Genomic DNA, 15,833 nt, shown 5'->3' on the forward strand with positions numbered 1-15,833 from the left:
TGTCCGTTATTTTGATACCCTGTACAACAATAATATATATAAATAAATAAATAAATAAAATATATATGTGTGTATATATATATATGTATATATATATACACTCCCGTTCAAAAGTTTGGGGTCACCCAAACAATTTTGTGGAATAGCCTTCATTTCTAAGAACAAGAATAGACTGTCGAGTTTCAGATGAAAGTTCTCTTTTTCTGGCCATTTTGAGCGTTTAATTGACCCCACAAATGTGATGCTCCAGAAACTCAATCTGCTCAAAGGAAGGTCAGTTTTGTAGCTTCTGTAACGAGCTAAACTGTTTTCAGATGTGTGAACATGATTGCACAAGGGTTTTCTAATCATCAATTAGCCTTCTGAGCCATTGAGCAAACACATTGTACCATTACAACACTGGAGTGATAGTTGCTGGAAATGGGCCTCTATACACCTATGTAGATATTGCACCAAAAACCAGACATTTGCAGCTAGAATAGTCATTTACCACATTAGCAATGTATACAGTGTATTTCTTTAAAGTTAAGACTAGTTTAAAGTTATCTTCATTGAAAAGTACAGTGCTTTTCCTTCAAAAATAAGGACATTTCAATGTGACCCCAAACTTGAACGGTAGTGTATATATATAAATAAAAATTATATATATATATTTTTGTATATATATACATATTTATGTATATATATATATATAGATTTATTTGTGTATGTATTTATTTATATAGCAATTTTCATACATAGGCAAGTTGCACCTCAAGGTGATTAAAAAGACATAGCATGGAAACACCTCCTTTCAGGCGTTCACACTGGATAATAACAAAAAATTAACATAATCTAAAAAATAGTAAAAACAAATATTTAAAAACTATATAGAAATCAAATGAAATATAAATAAGAATATTTCTTGCCCTGCGATGAGGTGGCGACTTGTCCAGGGTGTACCCCGCCTTCCGCCCGAATACAGCCCCGAGAGGGACAAGCAGTAGAAAATGGATGAAGGGATGGATAAAATAATAATAGTAGTAATAGCAATACATGAAATAGAAAATACAGTTGTACCTCAATTTACTAACTGGTACTGTGACAGCGCTCTTACCTCGAAACATTTGTATCTGATATCAATGTCTACCATTAAAATGTATTTAATTAATTTGGGATTAAATTTAGCCCAAAATTAAAAATCGCGCCCAGATTTTTTATGGATTATGTTGGTTTGAAATCCTATAATCATGGTAAAAGTTTCTCGCTCCCTGGCTTTCAGGACCCATAACTAAAACTTCTGTTTTGTCCTGGTTGAGCTGTAGGAAGTTAACTGCATTTTAGACTTGATGTATAAAATGCAGTTAAAAATGGTATCTATTGATCACGTGTCTTCAGGAGACATGGCGATGTGTATCATCAGCGTAACTGAGGAAACCAAAGCTGTGTCTTCTAATGACGTCTCCAAGAGGCAGCACATGGAACATTTTAAAAGATTGAGACCTAAAACTGAGCCTTGGGGAACTCCACACCTTATTTCATCTAACTCTGCCTTGTAGAAGAGCATTTGGTGTCTGAACAGAATGGTGCAAAAAGTAGTTATTTTTTATACCCTTGACATACAATGACATAAAACAATTAAAAAACTTCAACTGGAAATGGAGCTAAACATGTCAAATATCCATCTTGATACTACATCCATCCATCCATTTTCTACCCTTTCGGTCTCAGCTGCACTCAGGCAGAAGGCGGAGTACATCCTGGACTAGTCACCACCTTATTGCAGGGTCAACACAGACAACATTCACACTCACATACCACACACTAAGGACAATTTAGTGTTGCCAATCAAGCTATCCCCAGGTGCATCTCTTTGGAGGTGGGAGGAAGCCGGAGTACCCGGAGGGAACCCACGCTGTCACTGGGAGAAAGAAAGGCCCCGAGCCCGGGGATCAAACCCAGGACCTTTGTTTGTGAGGCACATCCACTAACCCTTGTTCCACCATCCTGCCCTTTGATACTACAGTACTTGGATATAAATGGAACAGATAAAAAAAATGCAACATCTGAAGTGCAGACAACATAAAACAACAGCCCGAGTACCCTCAGCCTGTTGGAATATTCAATAAGTTGTGTCATTTTTGAAATGCTTCACCTTTGTTTTTGGACAGGCCACATTCTGACTCTGTATACATGGGGAGGGTGGATGATCACTTCTGGATCCCAGGACAAGACAGTCCGCTTCTGGGACCTGCGGGTGCCCAGCTGTGTACGTGTGGTGGGCACAACCCTGCACGGCTCAGGTGGGTTACCTTGAATGAATGAATAAATTAGATTTATATTTATTTAGCACTTTTTCACAATCGTCTCCAAGTGCTTTACATCGGGAACCGATACATCCAAGCTTGGGGTAAGCTACATTTAAACCAGTGTGGGTGGAAGTGTCTTGCCCAAGGACACAACAGCAGCACATAGTATAGCGCAGGGGTCACCAACGCGGTGCCCGCGGGCACCAGGTCGCCCGTAAGGACCAGATGAGTCGCCCGCGGGCCTGTTCTAAAAAAAAAAAATAAAAATAAAAAATAAAAAAAATAAATAAATAAATAAATAAATTTTTTTTTTTTTTTTTTTTTTTTTAAATTAAATCTACATAGAAAAAACACAAGATACACTTTCAATCAGTGCATCAACCCAAACAACCTCCCCCATGCACACTCATTCACTCACACAAAAGGGGTTATTTCTTTCTGCTACCAATATTCTGGTAACCCACAACATAGACAACACATCTGCAAGGGACACAGTCCCTGAAGCACACATGATTGTATAGGCTGCTGGTCCACTAAAATTTTCATTAATTACTATTTTTTATGTAATTATTTTTATATTGTTTTACTTTATTTTTTATCCAAGAAAATGTTTTTTATTTATTTATCTTATTTTATTTTATTTTTTTTAAAAAGGGCCTTATCTTCAACAGACCAGGTTGTCAATGAAATTAGATTTGTTTAAAGGTTTTTTTTAAACCAGGCCCAGTCCAGATATTGTCCAAGTCGGACTCAGCAACACACACCTTCATTCATGTACACAGAAAAAAATTAGGGAACACAACAGATTGCATATAATTTATAAACAAAATTACATTTTCAAAATAAGCATTTATGTACAGTCCAGATTATGTCCAGGTCACTCAAATTAGGGAACACAACAACAGATATCATATAATCTATAAACATAATTATACTTTCAAAATAAGCCTTTGAGGACTTCTCATCTTTTTTTTAATGTTTTTTGTCATCATTATCGTTCTCAACCATGTAACTTTCTAAAGTTAGAAAATACTGAAAAAATGTTTTAAAGAAAGTAATACTAAGTGAATATCTGTTTTTGGCCTTATAAATAAACATTTTACCGAGTACTATAATTAAATTGACTAAATCATGATTGTCAATGAACTCTCCTAAAATAACAGAAACCACATTAAGCTTCATAAACAAACCAATCCTTAAAAACATTTTTTCAACTTCCACCCAAAACAAAGACACAATATGACAATACCAAAACAAATGCAGGGTGGATTCAGGCTCCTGACAACAAAATCGGCAATCATCTGACTCTGTCATATTCCATAATTTTAACATTTTCCCTGTGGGTAAGAAGTTATAAATAATTTTAATTTGAAAATAACGATTTTGCACATCGATAGTGGTTTTATAGATTAGTTTGAATATGGCATCCCATGGCAACGGGCAGTCAAAAAAGTCCTCCCATTTTCCATTTGTGTTGTATGAGGCAGCCTTCAAAGATTTCTTTATTAAATAAAAATTATATATTTTTCTATTTATTTTAGTTCCTTTTTGCCAACTAGAATTTCTTATTAGAGGTTTACAAACTAATAATTTAGTAGTTCCATAATTAATTATTTGTTTCCATCTTTTCCCAATTACTCCAGTTAGTTGATAAAATGAACAGCTTGAGCAAGCATCACCATACATAGCTCTAAATTCATCATACTTCATAATTTTACCATTCGCATTGATAATATCATTGACAAAAATGATTCCTATTTCAAACATATTTTTCCAAAAGAAAGGCTTTCCATCTATTACAATATTAGAGTTCATCCATATTAACTGCTGCAAAATATCGTCTCTTTTTTCTGGCACATAAAATTGAAAACACCACTATGAGTGGATTGTTTCCTTTATGAACCCCGCCATGTTTCCCAGCAGACTCTCTGGGAGGGGATCACTTGTAAAAAAGGATACAATTTCTTTTGATACAGTACATGTTTTTTGTCCAACAGGACATTTGTGTACCACTCAATGTTTAAATACATCTTTGGAACAATTGATGCTTTTAAAGACAGACACATAGCTTCAAGGTTGAGAAGTTTCAGGCCCCCATATTCATACTCTTTGTACAAAACCTTTCTTTTAATCTTTTCTGGTTTGCCGTTCCAGACAAAATCGAAGACCCTCCGCTCATAAATCTTAAAAAAGTTTTGTGATGGAGCTGGTAATGACAAAAACAAATAAATAAATTGAGGAATAATTAACGAGTTGGCAATAGACATCTTAACATACAAGGTTAGGGATTTCCCTTTCCATAATTGCATAATTTTGTCCAGCTTTCTTAGTCGATTATCATAATTTACTGAGCCTAGATCTTCCAGATTTTCTGGGACAACAACACCAAGTATGTTAACTGGTCCATCTGTCCACAAAACAGGCACTTTGCATTCCATTCGAAAGGACGTTCCCTTTAGTTTTCCGATCCTTAACATTTTACATTTATCATAATTAAGCTTAAGGCCAGATTGCTGTGAAAATATGTCCAAAAGATTAAGAAGGTTCCGCAAACAATGAGGAAAAATCTTATCTTTGTGAATCAGCCTTTTCTGACATGAACTTCATCAAGAACAAACACAGAACCCGCCTCACTGATGCACATCTGCAAGACTCACTCAGAGTTGCAGTGTCAAGTTACACACCAGAGTACAACACACTAGTTAACAGCATGCAATGCCAGGCTTCCCACTAACTGACAAAGAAACAGATAACAGATTTGGTGTCCAGTTCAAAGTGTGACATGATTTAAAAATTTGAGAGTTTACTTTTGTATTTTACATGAGTTATTATTTGTACAAACATGGTGCAAAGTAATTCATGATTTGTTAAAAAATGTTAGTGGCTAGCTCAGGGGTCGGCAACCCGCGGCTCCGGAGCCGCATGTGGCTCTTTGACCACTCTGATGCGGCTCAGCTGCATACTTGCCGACCCCCCGATTTTCCCAGGAGACTTATGGATCTCAGTGCCTCTCCTAGATAACTCCCAGAGCAAATATAATCCTATTTTCACTCTAATTACTAAATTAAGGGCATGCCCTAATTGCACTGCAGTAATTGTTCTCTATAGCATTTACAAACAGCGTGCCAGCACAGCCACATGTTGTATGTAGCTTTTACTTGCACACGTAGGAGACAGCAAAGCATACTTAGTCATCAGCCACACAGCTTACACTGACGGTAGCCGTATAAAACAACTTTAACACTGTTACGTTACAAATATGCGCTACACTGTGAACCCACACCAAAAAAGAATGAAAAACAAATTTTTGGAGAACATCCCACCGTAACACAACATAAACACAACACAACCAATACCCAGAATCCCATGCAGCCCTAACTCTTCTGGTCTAGATTATACACCCCCGCTACCACCAAACCCCCCCACACATCAACGCCTCCCCCCCTCCATGCATCGGTTGAGCGGAAGAGTTACTGCTGCATGGGATTCTGGGTATTTGTTGTGTTGTGTTTATGTTGTGTTACAGTGCAGATGTTCTCCAGAAATGTGTTTGTCATTCTTTTTTGGTGTGGGTTCAAAGTGTGGCGCATATTTGTAACGTAACAGTGTTAAAGTTGTTTTATACGGCTACCGTCAGTGTAAGCTGTGTGGCTGCTGACCTAGTACGCCTTGCTGTCACTTAGGTGAGCAAGCTGAAGCTGCATTCTACATGTGGTCGAGCATGTACACTTTTTGGGCAGGATTTAGAGGGCGCCAAAAGCAGTGCCATCACGCCCTGATATTCGGGAGTCTCCCGGAAATAATGATATATATATATATATATATATATATATATATATATATATATATATATATATATATATATATATATAGTCAAGGTTTCTGTGGTTTATCCGTTATACAGTGCTCAATACCGGGGTAGAGCGGAATATATGTTAGGTCAGGAAAAAACACAAGAGGCTATATCATCCTTACAAGCCTGTTTCGCAAGTTTTCCTGCTCGTCAAGGGATTTTATTCAACAAAATAAAATATATGTACATATGTACTGTGTATATATATATATATATATATATATATATATATATATATATATATATATATATATATATATATATATATATATATATATATATATATATATATATATATATATATATATATGTATATATATATATATATATACACTACCGTTCAAAAGTTTGGGGTCACATTGAAATGTCCTTATTTTTGAAGGAAAAGCACTGTACTTTTCAATGAAGATAACTTTAAACTAGTCTTAACTTTAAAGAAATACACTCTATACATTGCTAATGTGGTAAATGACTATTCTAGCTGCAAATGTCTGTTTTTTGGTGCAATATCTACATAGGTGTATAGAGGCCCATTTCCAGCAACTATCACTCCAGTGTTCTAATGGTACAATGTGTTTGCTCATTGGCTCAGAAGGCTAATTGATGATTAGAAAACCCTTGTGCAATCATGTTCACACGTCTGAAAACAGTTTAGCTCGTTACAGAAGCTACAAAACGGACCTTCCTTTGAGCAGATTGAGTTTCTGGAGCATCACATTTGTGGGGTCAATTAAACGCTCAAAATGGCCAGAAAAAGAGAACTTTCATCTGAAACTTGACAGTCTATTCTTGTTCTTAGAAATGAAGGCTATTCCACAAAATTGTTTGGGTGACCCCAAACTTTTGAACGGTAGTGTATATGTACGATATGTTTTTAGGCTATCTCAATGCAACCAGAAGATGTTTTTGTAATTTTCAACCTGTTCTGAAAAAGTTTCATTATAATTATTATACAACATTGCAGGAATCGGTTTGAATGAAAACTCGTGTTGAATCGAGAATCGATTTTGAATCGAATCGTCACCCCAGGAATCGGATCGAATCGCTAGGTGCCCAAAGTTTCACACCCCCAACAAACACTAAAACTTTTACAAATGAAAACAGAAGAAGATAAACATATTTTGACAGCCAAATGAAAATAATATGGCTCTTAAGTAGCCAGAACAATATTTCTATACTACATATTTTACATATTGTGTGGCTATTTGAGTCACTGGAGAAAAAGCGCTATATCAATATAATTCACTTCACTTCTCTTATTTATTTATTGGAATTAGTTTTTTTAATTAAACATTCAACAATACTGTAACAGTAATGATAACCGTGATAGGAAGTTTTGATATTGTTACAGCCTTAGTCACTACTAAGGTAAAGAGACTAAACCAAAAATATCAGGACTAACCTAAACGCAATTACCAATAACAGGACTAGGAGAGAACACTCATAACGAGGTCAATGAAAAGAGGAAAGTGCCGGAAGAGGCAACTATGACAAAAAATGCTTTAGAATATGTCAAATTATTGTGCTTACCTCCCCCAGGAAGCGCTGTGGCCACAGTAGCAGTAGATCCTAGCGGCCGCCTACTCGCCAGCGGCCAGGAGGACAGCACCTGCATGCTCTATGACATCAGAGGAGGCCGCATCGTCCAGACTTACTGTCCCCACAGCAGCGACATCCGCTCGGTACGCTTCTCCCCCGGAGCTCATCATCTCCTCACCGGATCCTACGACAACAAAATCATCATCAGTGACCTGCAAGGTACTCGTGACATGTTGATGCATCACATATATACCGACATCGTGATAACACTTCATTCGTTTGTACCCAGGTGACCTCACAAAAGCGCTCCCTCAGACGTTGGCAGGGGAACACTGGGACAAGGTGATCCAGTGTAGGTGGCATCCCAAAGACAGAGCCTTCCTCTCTTCCTCAGCTGACCGCACCGTCGTCCTATGGGCCCCCGGGGAGAGTCCGAGTGCTCAACGGAAAACGCAGGAGTGAGCACTAATCGAGCATCATGTTTTTCCCTAACCTCTATGCATTAACTGTTCATGGTTGTTGGTTCATACATGTGTCGAAGTAGTTTCTCTTTTAATCCAAAAGTCTTCAGTTTAGGTGTGGAGTTTCCCTATATATATATAGTACTCCTCGCAAATAGTCTTTTGTTTTACATCCAAAGAAATTCCTTCCTTCTTTCCCTCTTTCTTTCGGCTTTTTAGGACTCATATTGAGTTAGCAAAATGGCCAACCTTGTCAAATGGGGGAAAAAAACACACAAAAGGCGCACTTACTGAAACGCTGAGACGTGAGTGTGTCCTGTTCAGAAAGTGAGTGGAGGGTTCTGCCTCCGCTACAATGGTGAGCCCTGGTTTTTGTCTGCAGGCAAAAAATAAATGACTGAATGACGCGTTTGTACACAGAGTCACACATAGAGGCACACTTGGCTCGATCGAAAGGTTTGCAAATCGAAACGTTTGCAAATAGTGGAGTTTGTAAATTGAGGTTCCACTGTATATGGCTCCGTTTACACTGGACACCATGTCGGAAAGTGTTTTGCCAGTCTAAACTCTCCAAAGCGCTGCAAATCTGATCTTTTCGCATCAGATTTGGGCCACCTCCGGAGGTGGTCCGAATCCGTTTGGAATCTGATCTATTCAAATGTGACTCCGGTCTAAAGGGAAATGCCACCTGTTCGCGATTTTTCGCGTCACTTTAGTTCGAGCTACGTCATTCGTGTGCGCAGGAAAAGGCGCACACGAAAAGGAAAAGGGGGAATCATTTTGCAAAGCAGTCTGCTGGAAATTATGGAAAGCGCCACTCTACATAGCAACTGATGCTGTGGTCAAAGTTGAAATTGACACAAAAGACACTCTAAGCTATTCAACATTCTACTGCCATTTAGCGGGTAAAGTGGATTAGCAAAAAGACCTCAACGGCGGAGTGGGCGGATGATGGTTGCATAGAAGCTCCACAACGGTCACAAAGGCGGAAGAAGGCTGCAGCAAAGATGGGCCCCAATTGTCTTGGTCTCCATGCCATTGGACCCTGGCCTTCTCTTTGCCAAGAACATTGTGGTGACTGTCTGTGCACCAGTCTCCCCACTTTAAAAGATTCCACGCACAGGCGTTCTCCTGAAGGCAATCCCACCAACAGGAGGACAATCATACTCGTTTCGAGTGATCGCCGCCGCCGACGAAAGTGGATTCGCGCTGCAACTAACGACTATTTTGATAGTCGACTAATCATCGACTATCTTAACGATTAGTCGACTAGTCAGATTATACAGCGTTCACATATTAAGCGGCTCTTATTTAGCCATCGACTTTTCAATTCGGCTTGATATATTTCCAGGCATAATAACAAAGATGACTAATTTGTTCATAAATATTTATTTTTACTGTAACTGTAGAGCTCAATAGGCTGTTACAAAAATGTAAATAACTATTAACATTTTCTCCAATTAAAAGTAAGCACTAAAAGAACCAAGCATTTGGTGATGTGTTCAAAAAGCTGCACACTGAAATGTTGATTATTGATTAACTCCTGGCATTTTTATCAATCCAGTAGACTGAATGCATATAATGGTATCATTGATTAATACTTAACATTTAGCCATCTAATAGGTTGTATATTTAATGTTATGATATCGGCGCATTGGGGCCTAATGATTAGTGCACCCGTGTGTGGGTTTGACATTCGTTTTTGTTCCTGTCTTCATTGAATTGCAAATTGACGCTGCTTTAAAAAGTACTTGAATGGATTTAGACAAAGTTTAGCTGGCGGACTTTGGCTAAAATTATATTTTAATACATTTTCCACACATACTTCGTCTCACAGTTGTTGTCTAACTAGCAAGGTACAAGTGAAGGAAGTTCAAACCGCATCTTCCAGATGTCCGACATTTCTCCGCTTTTAATGCTCCCGTATCACAGGTGTAGTGTCATAAAAACAAGGTCTGCTTGGCAAAATGAACGAAGTAATCATATTTTTAAAAAGAATCGGAGGAAATATTCCCACTCTTTTTTTAACCCTGATGCGAGTGGCTGTGCTGACTTTTTGGAAAAACACAAGTGATGATGTCACGACTATGCCGCCAAATGTATTTGTTGGCGACAAATTTTATTGCCAACTTTTGTCGACAATGTGGATGACTTGTTGCGCCCCCAAAGTGGATAGTGCACTCCCCCAAATCGTCCCGTTTCATGTGTCAGGTAAACCGCGAAGAATGGGGTCATGTGAATCCGCTTCCTACTGTATTGGATAAAACACTAACAACTATTTGCTTTTGTCATTTATAATTTCTTCTGATAAATGTCTTGACATTTCTCCCCCAAAGAATCATAAACGGGGAATCTCCACACCTTAAATTGTCAGGTTCAAACACTGATGACATCTATTAAACAGACAAAGAAGCAAGGAATCAAACAGAGAATTAAATTTGGCTCAATTGAGAAATGTCTGGGCTGTACTCTTGTACAGTCTCCCACCACGCTCTGACGAAAGATTGTACGCTTCGTCTTTTATTTGGACTTTCCCTGATTACATGGCAACAGCTGTTTCTAAAGGAAGGGGGTCGTAAACAGCCGCTGCCTTTGGTCACAAAACAGTTCAAAGAAAAGGTGCCTGGAGGGGAGTCAGGCCCTGCTTCCTCTCCGCTTTGTAGATCTCGGGTCAAGACAAAATCTTCCTGTGGATTACAATACATCAAAGAAACCGACACCTTAATGTCGCTTCCTATCCTACACAATGGAGTTTTACAAGCCTTTTGATTGGTAAGATCAAAGACAGCTTTTGTCTGCTCGCCGGGAACTCATTGAAACACAAAGTTTTGTGATAACTCACATACAATTATTCTGACAGAAATGTTAATGTAGAAGCCTCGATTCAACCTTTGTGGGTTAAAGTATCAGTAAGAAATAATCCTCTCATTAAAAGACAGCTTTAAAATTATGTGGAAAGTGAACTGGATTGTAATACGAAATATTATATATCTTTGTGTGCAGTTTTTGGACTGACTCGAATATTCTTCATTTTGAAACAAATTGTCCTTACTGTTGCTAAATCGAGACAGCTCATGCCTTCTCTGCTGGGCTGGAATGCAAAGATAATGAGCACGCAATGCAATTATACTCGCAGGCGACGCGGTACAATGTGGCTGCGTAAGGGCCACAGCATGGCGACAGTGATTTGAACCACCCCCAAAATCTAACCATTTTGCATATTTCCTGAAAGTACATCAAAATCTCTCTATGTCTTTTTGAGCTATGTTTCTAACAAACACGCAAACAACATTTTATGTTTTGAATGCAAATGTCATTGTCCTATCATGACAGTGAAAACTCGGAGTGCTATGCTGAGGAATGAATCCATATTTGTTACATAACGTGCCTTTTTAAAGTATTTTTTTAGAGGTTTGTGGAGTGAACTATGTATTTATGTGGCTTATCTATTTGACCACTTGCCTTGACACGCGTACTTTCTTGTAGTTTTGTGCACATTTTCCCGCCGTGTTAGTATGGAAAGTACGAGCAATACGAGGTGATATGATCACGTTGCACATGTATCCTCCTGAGAGCCAGCGTCCTCTACAGTGGACATTTGTCTTTTGCATAAGAGAACTACCGTATTTTTTTGGACAATAAGCCACTACTTTTTACCCTTATACAAAGATGTGGCTAATCTATGGATTTTTCTTCGCAAACGGCTAAATTATGTCAATGGATTTTGCAAAGAAATCAAACAATGTACTATTATGATCCACTTTAAGAAACTGTTCGAACAAAGTGTTTACAAAGTACAAAGAATAAGAATCCCGATAAACATCTTGAAACGTATTAAAAAAGTAGAACATCGATTACTTTTTACTGCCGTGTTGCAGGCACAATTTGGAAACAATTAAGTTGTTTACAAAATCTTTCTATGTAAATATCTCATTTCACAACGTACCAGTATATACACTATATTGCCAAAAGTATTTGGCCACCTGCCTTTACTCACATATGAACTTGAAGTGCCATCCCATGGAATTGTCCAAAATGTTTTGGTATCCTGGGGCATTCAAAGTTCCTTTCATTGGAAGTAAGGGGCCAAGCCCAACTCCTGAAAAAACAACCCCACACCATAATTCCTCCTCCACCAAATTTCACACTCGGCACAATGCAGTCCGAAATGTAGCGTTCTCCTGGCAACCTCCAAACCCAGACTGGCCCATCAGATTGCCAGATGGAAAAGCGTGACTCATCAGTCCAGAGAAGACGTCTCCACTGCTCTAGAGTCCAGTGGCGACGTGCTTTACACCACAATGCTGCTGCTCGGCCATGGAAAACCCATTCCATGAAGCTCTCTGCGTACTGTGCGTGGGCTAATTGAATGGTCACATGAAGTTTGGAGCTCTGTAGCAACTGACTGTGCAGAAAGTCTTTGCACCATGCGCTTCAGCATCCGCTGACCCCTCTCTGTCAGTTTACGTGGCCTACCACTTGGCGGCTAAGTTGCTGTTGTTCCCAAACTCTTCACTTTTCTTATAATAAAGTTGACTTTAGAATATTTAGGAGCGAGGAAATTTCACGGCTGGATTTGTTGCACAGGTGGCATCCTATGACAGTTCCACGCTGGAAATCACAGAGAGCGGCCCATTCTTTCACAAATGTTTGTAGAAACAGTCTCCATGCCTAAGTGCTTGATTTTATACACCGGGCCAAGTTATCAGGACACCTTAATCTCATCATTTGGATGGTTGGCCATATACTTTTGGCAATATAGTGTATCTGTTGCTTGTACTGTGCGGCTAATATATGGGAAAAATATGTTTTCCTGTAAAATTTTGTGGGTGCGGCTTATAGTTCGGAAAATGCTGTGTTTATTTTTGACATTGTGTAACTCTGACCAAAAACAAATGTCCATTGTAGTAATGGGAAGAAATGTGTGTTTCATTGCACACAAAGACGATGAACCGTTTTCTGACAAAAAAGAATAGCACAACTTCATTGAGTTGGACAAGATAGTTAAACAAGGAAAGTATTTCCTTTGAAACAAAAGTAATTGTGATAGCAGGGAACATTGAAAAGGGCATTTAAGACTGAACTTAATTATGTATTTAATAAGCAGAGCATGTGTGATTACGACACTTGATTCAGTGAAAAGTTGAGTGTGGCTGAGAGAACGTGTCAAAACGATTACGTCATTACACCTAACACCCGACCTCACTATAAATGTGCTCTATCACACCATGTTGTTGTCGCTCTGATGACTAAGCTGCCATTACGTAGTTCAACTGTTTGAAATAAAGCAGTGGAACAAAAGAAATGATCGAATAAAGTTGGACTTTCCATCAACACACTTGCTTTGGTTTGATTGACGCGAGGTTAACAAGTTGTTGAAACGTGGGTTTCCTGTTTCTGAAGAATTTACACACCCATTACTAGTGAACGTAGTTTAAGATCCCAATCAAAGTACCACCTATTCGGTTCAATCACAAATATTCATTCATAATTTACAGCAACTCCAATTTCGTGACGCCCTCTTAAAAAATGGCAACAACACTTCCCCTTATTTTTCTTTCAAAGCTAATTGATATACTGTACATTACATACAGTACATACAGTGGTGCCTTGGAATGAAAAACTTGCTTGGCCCTCCAAAACAGCACAATTTTTACATTTAACATGCCTTTAAAAAAAATTTAAAAAATTGGATGATGCATATTGTATAAAACAATACAATAGAATATAGTACAAACACCTACATTAGTTTTACGACATAATGTAATACAATATACAGCATTTACATATAGGAGCGGACTTCTATGGAATCTCGTTCCAGTTGCTTCTCCATCAAACACACCATCAGCAGCTTCTCCATATTCTCATGGATAAATGTCCGCTGTTCAGATATTGTCTTAATATTATTGGCTGGCGTTAGATTCATTCTAGCAAATATACACTTAAATTCACACATTTGTCTTGAACTTAATTTGACACACACACACACACAAACACACACACACTCACACACTCATTCTTGTATTCGTTATCTTCTTGAGACCTCTGAAAAATGCCTACCTCTTTAGGACCACCCTTTCTAGATATATAAATATTTGTATTTACAACATTAATAATACATACATACTATGCAAATATAAAAAAGCTCGTTGTGAAAAATGAGGTGGAATTTCACAAGAAAAACTTAGAATTTTGGCAGTATTATAATAAAAGTACCCAACGCGAGTCAAAATTTTACAAGAAATTTGTGCAATGTTATGATAAAAGTTGGAATTTTACTCATTAACAGTCGCAATTTTATAAGAAAACTTTAAAATTTTGCCAATAGTATAATAATAATCGGAATTTTACTTCGCAGAGTTATGACAAAAGTCATAATTTTACTCAAAAAAATGTCACTATTTTACAAGAACAGCAAAAAAATTGGCAATATTGTGATAAAAGTCAGAATTTTGTATGACAAATGTCGCCATTTTGCATTAAAAAGTAATACTTTTACATTTAAAAAAAAGTACTTTACGAGAAAATATTGCCATATTAGAGAAACAGAATTTGAGAAATTGTTCCCAATTTTATGAGAAAAAGTCGACACATGGTGACAAAAAGACTGCTTTTAGTTATTTTTTTAATTTTTTGTTTGTAATTGGTTTGTAATATTCATTATTTACTTCAACTCATTACAGTAGGTCTCTATATACATATTTTTATTTTTAAATTAATTTTGGCCAAAGGGGGCACATTTAATTTGCTTACACAGTGTTATTACATATGTTGGCCAGAGGGGGAGCACTTCAAATTTTTACACACACTTGTTATTTCATATGTTGACCACATGGGGATCACTTTTAAAACCGACACACAGTCAATTTGAAAAATCCCTCCTTTTTGGGACCACCCTCATTTTGATAGATTTCACCAAATGAGACATTCTCTATTAGATGCAATGGTGTTCCGTATTGGGACCAGGAGTTACGTGTATGTCCTAACTTGTTCACCGGTCCTCATATGGAAGGTACTTTTCCTTATTGATGTCTCAAGAAGGGTAGAAATACAAAATGTAAATGTAACCCCACATTTAAGCTGTCCTCCCATGGCCAAAGAAAGAATGATATGAAGGTTAAAATCTCAAATAGGAGGATCTAGCCTCACCTTTATTATTTATAATGTATAATAATATTTATCATTAGCTACACATCCGTTTGCCAAGATACTTTTACACATATGGACTCATTAGACTTGTCTTGATGAAAGCTTTTGCAACACCGAGACCAAAGCTGTAAAATTTACCTGTGACCAGTTTTGAATAAATACTTGTAAAATCTTCCAGAAGACCCGACCTTTGACTGTTCAGCAAAAGAACGCGGGTAGAATTCGACAATTGGTGCCGTGACCCGGATCGGCTGTTCTGCGATCGGGTCCGGAGGACCGAGGGCAAGTCCACACAGACAATATGAGTGCTGTGCATAAAAATACAGGTGAGCAAAAAACACTTTTATATAATATTTGCATTTTGGCTAAAATAAAATAAAATCAGTGTAGCATTGGTTCATACAATTATTTAATCGCACCGTTTTCTGATAAATGTGCCATTTTTTCTAGTAGATAGCTGTAGTTGAAAGAATAGCACAACTTCATTGTGTTGGACAAGATAGTTAAACAAGGAAAGTATTTCCTTTGAAACAAAACTTGATG

The 15,833-nt window shown here is 37.7% G+C and overlaps 1 protein-coding gene across 2 annotated transcripts in view; it reads left to right on the forward strand.

Moving 5' to 3' along the window:
* LOC133635178 (WD repeat-containing protein 47-like) overlaps window positions 1-15,833 on the forward strand; it is a 49,434-nt gene that overhangs the window by 23,860 nt on the left and 9,741 nt on the right. The window contains exons 14-17 of one of the 2 annotated variants that reach the window (XR_009822029.1): window positions 2,151-2,282; window positions 7,681-7,899; window positions 7,970-8,138; window positions 15,469-15,616. Coding sequence is in view for 1 of the 2 variants with exons in the window: in XM_062028058.1 (XP_061884042.1) it covers window positions 2,151-2,282; window positions 7,681-7,899; window positions 7,970-8,138 (520 nt within the window). In the remaining variant the exon portion in view is untranslated. The remainder of the gene's footprint in view (window positions 1-2,150; window positions 2,283-7,680; window positions 7,900-7,969; window positions 8,139-15,468; window positions 15,617-15,833) is intronic. The other variant, XM_062028058.1, reaches the window with a different exon arrangement.

This window comes from Entelurus aequoreus, linkage group LG19 (assembly GCF_033978785.1).
Source record: "Entelurus aequoreus isolate RoL-2023_Sb linkage group LG19, RoL_Eaeq_v1.1, whole genome shotgun sequence".
NCBI lineage: Eukaryota > Metazoa > Chordata > Actinopteri > Syngnathiformes > Syngnathidae > Entelurus > Entelurus aequoreus.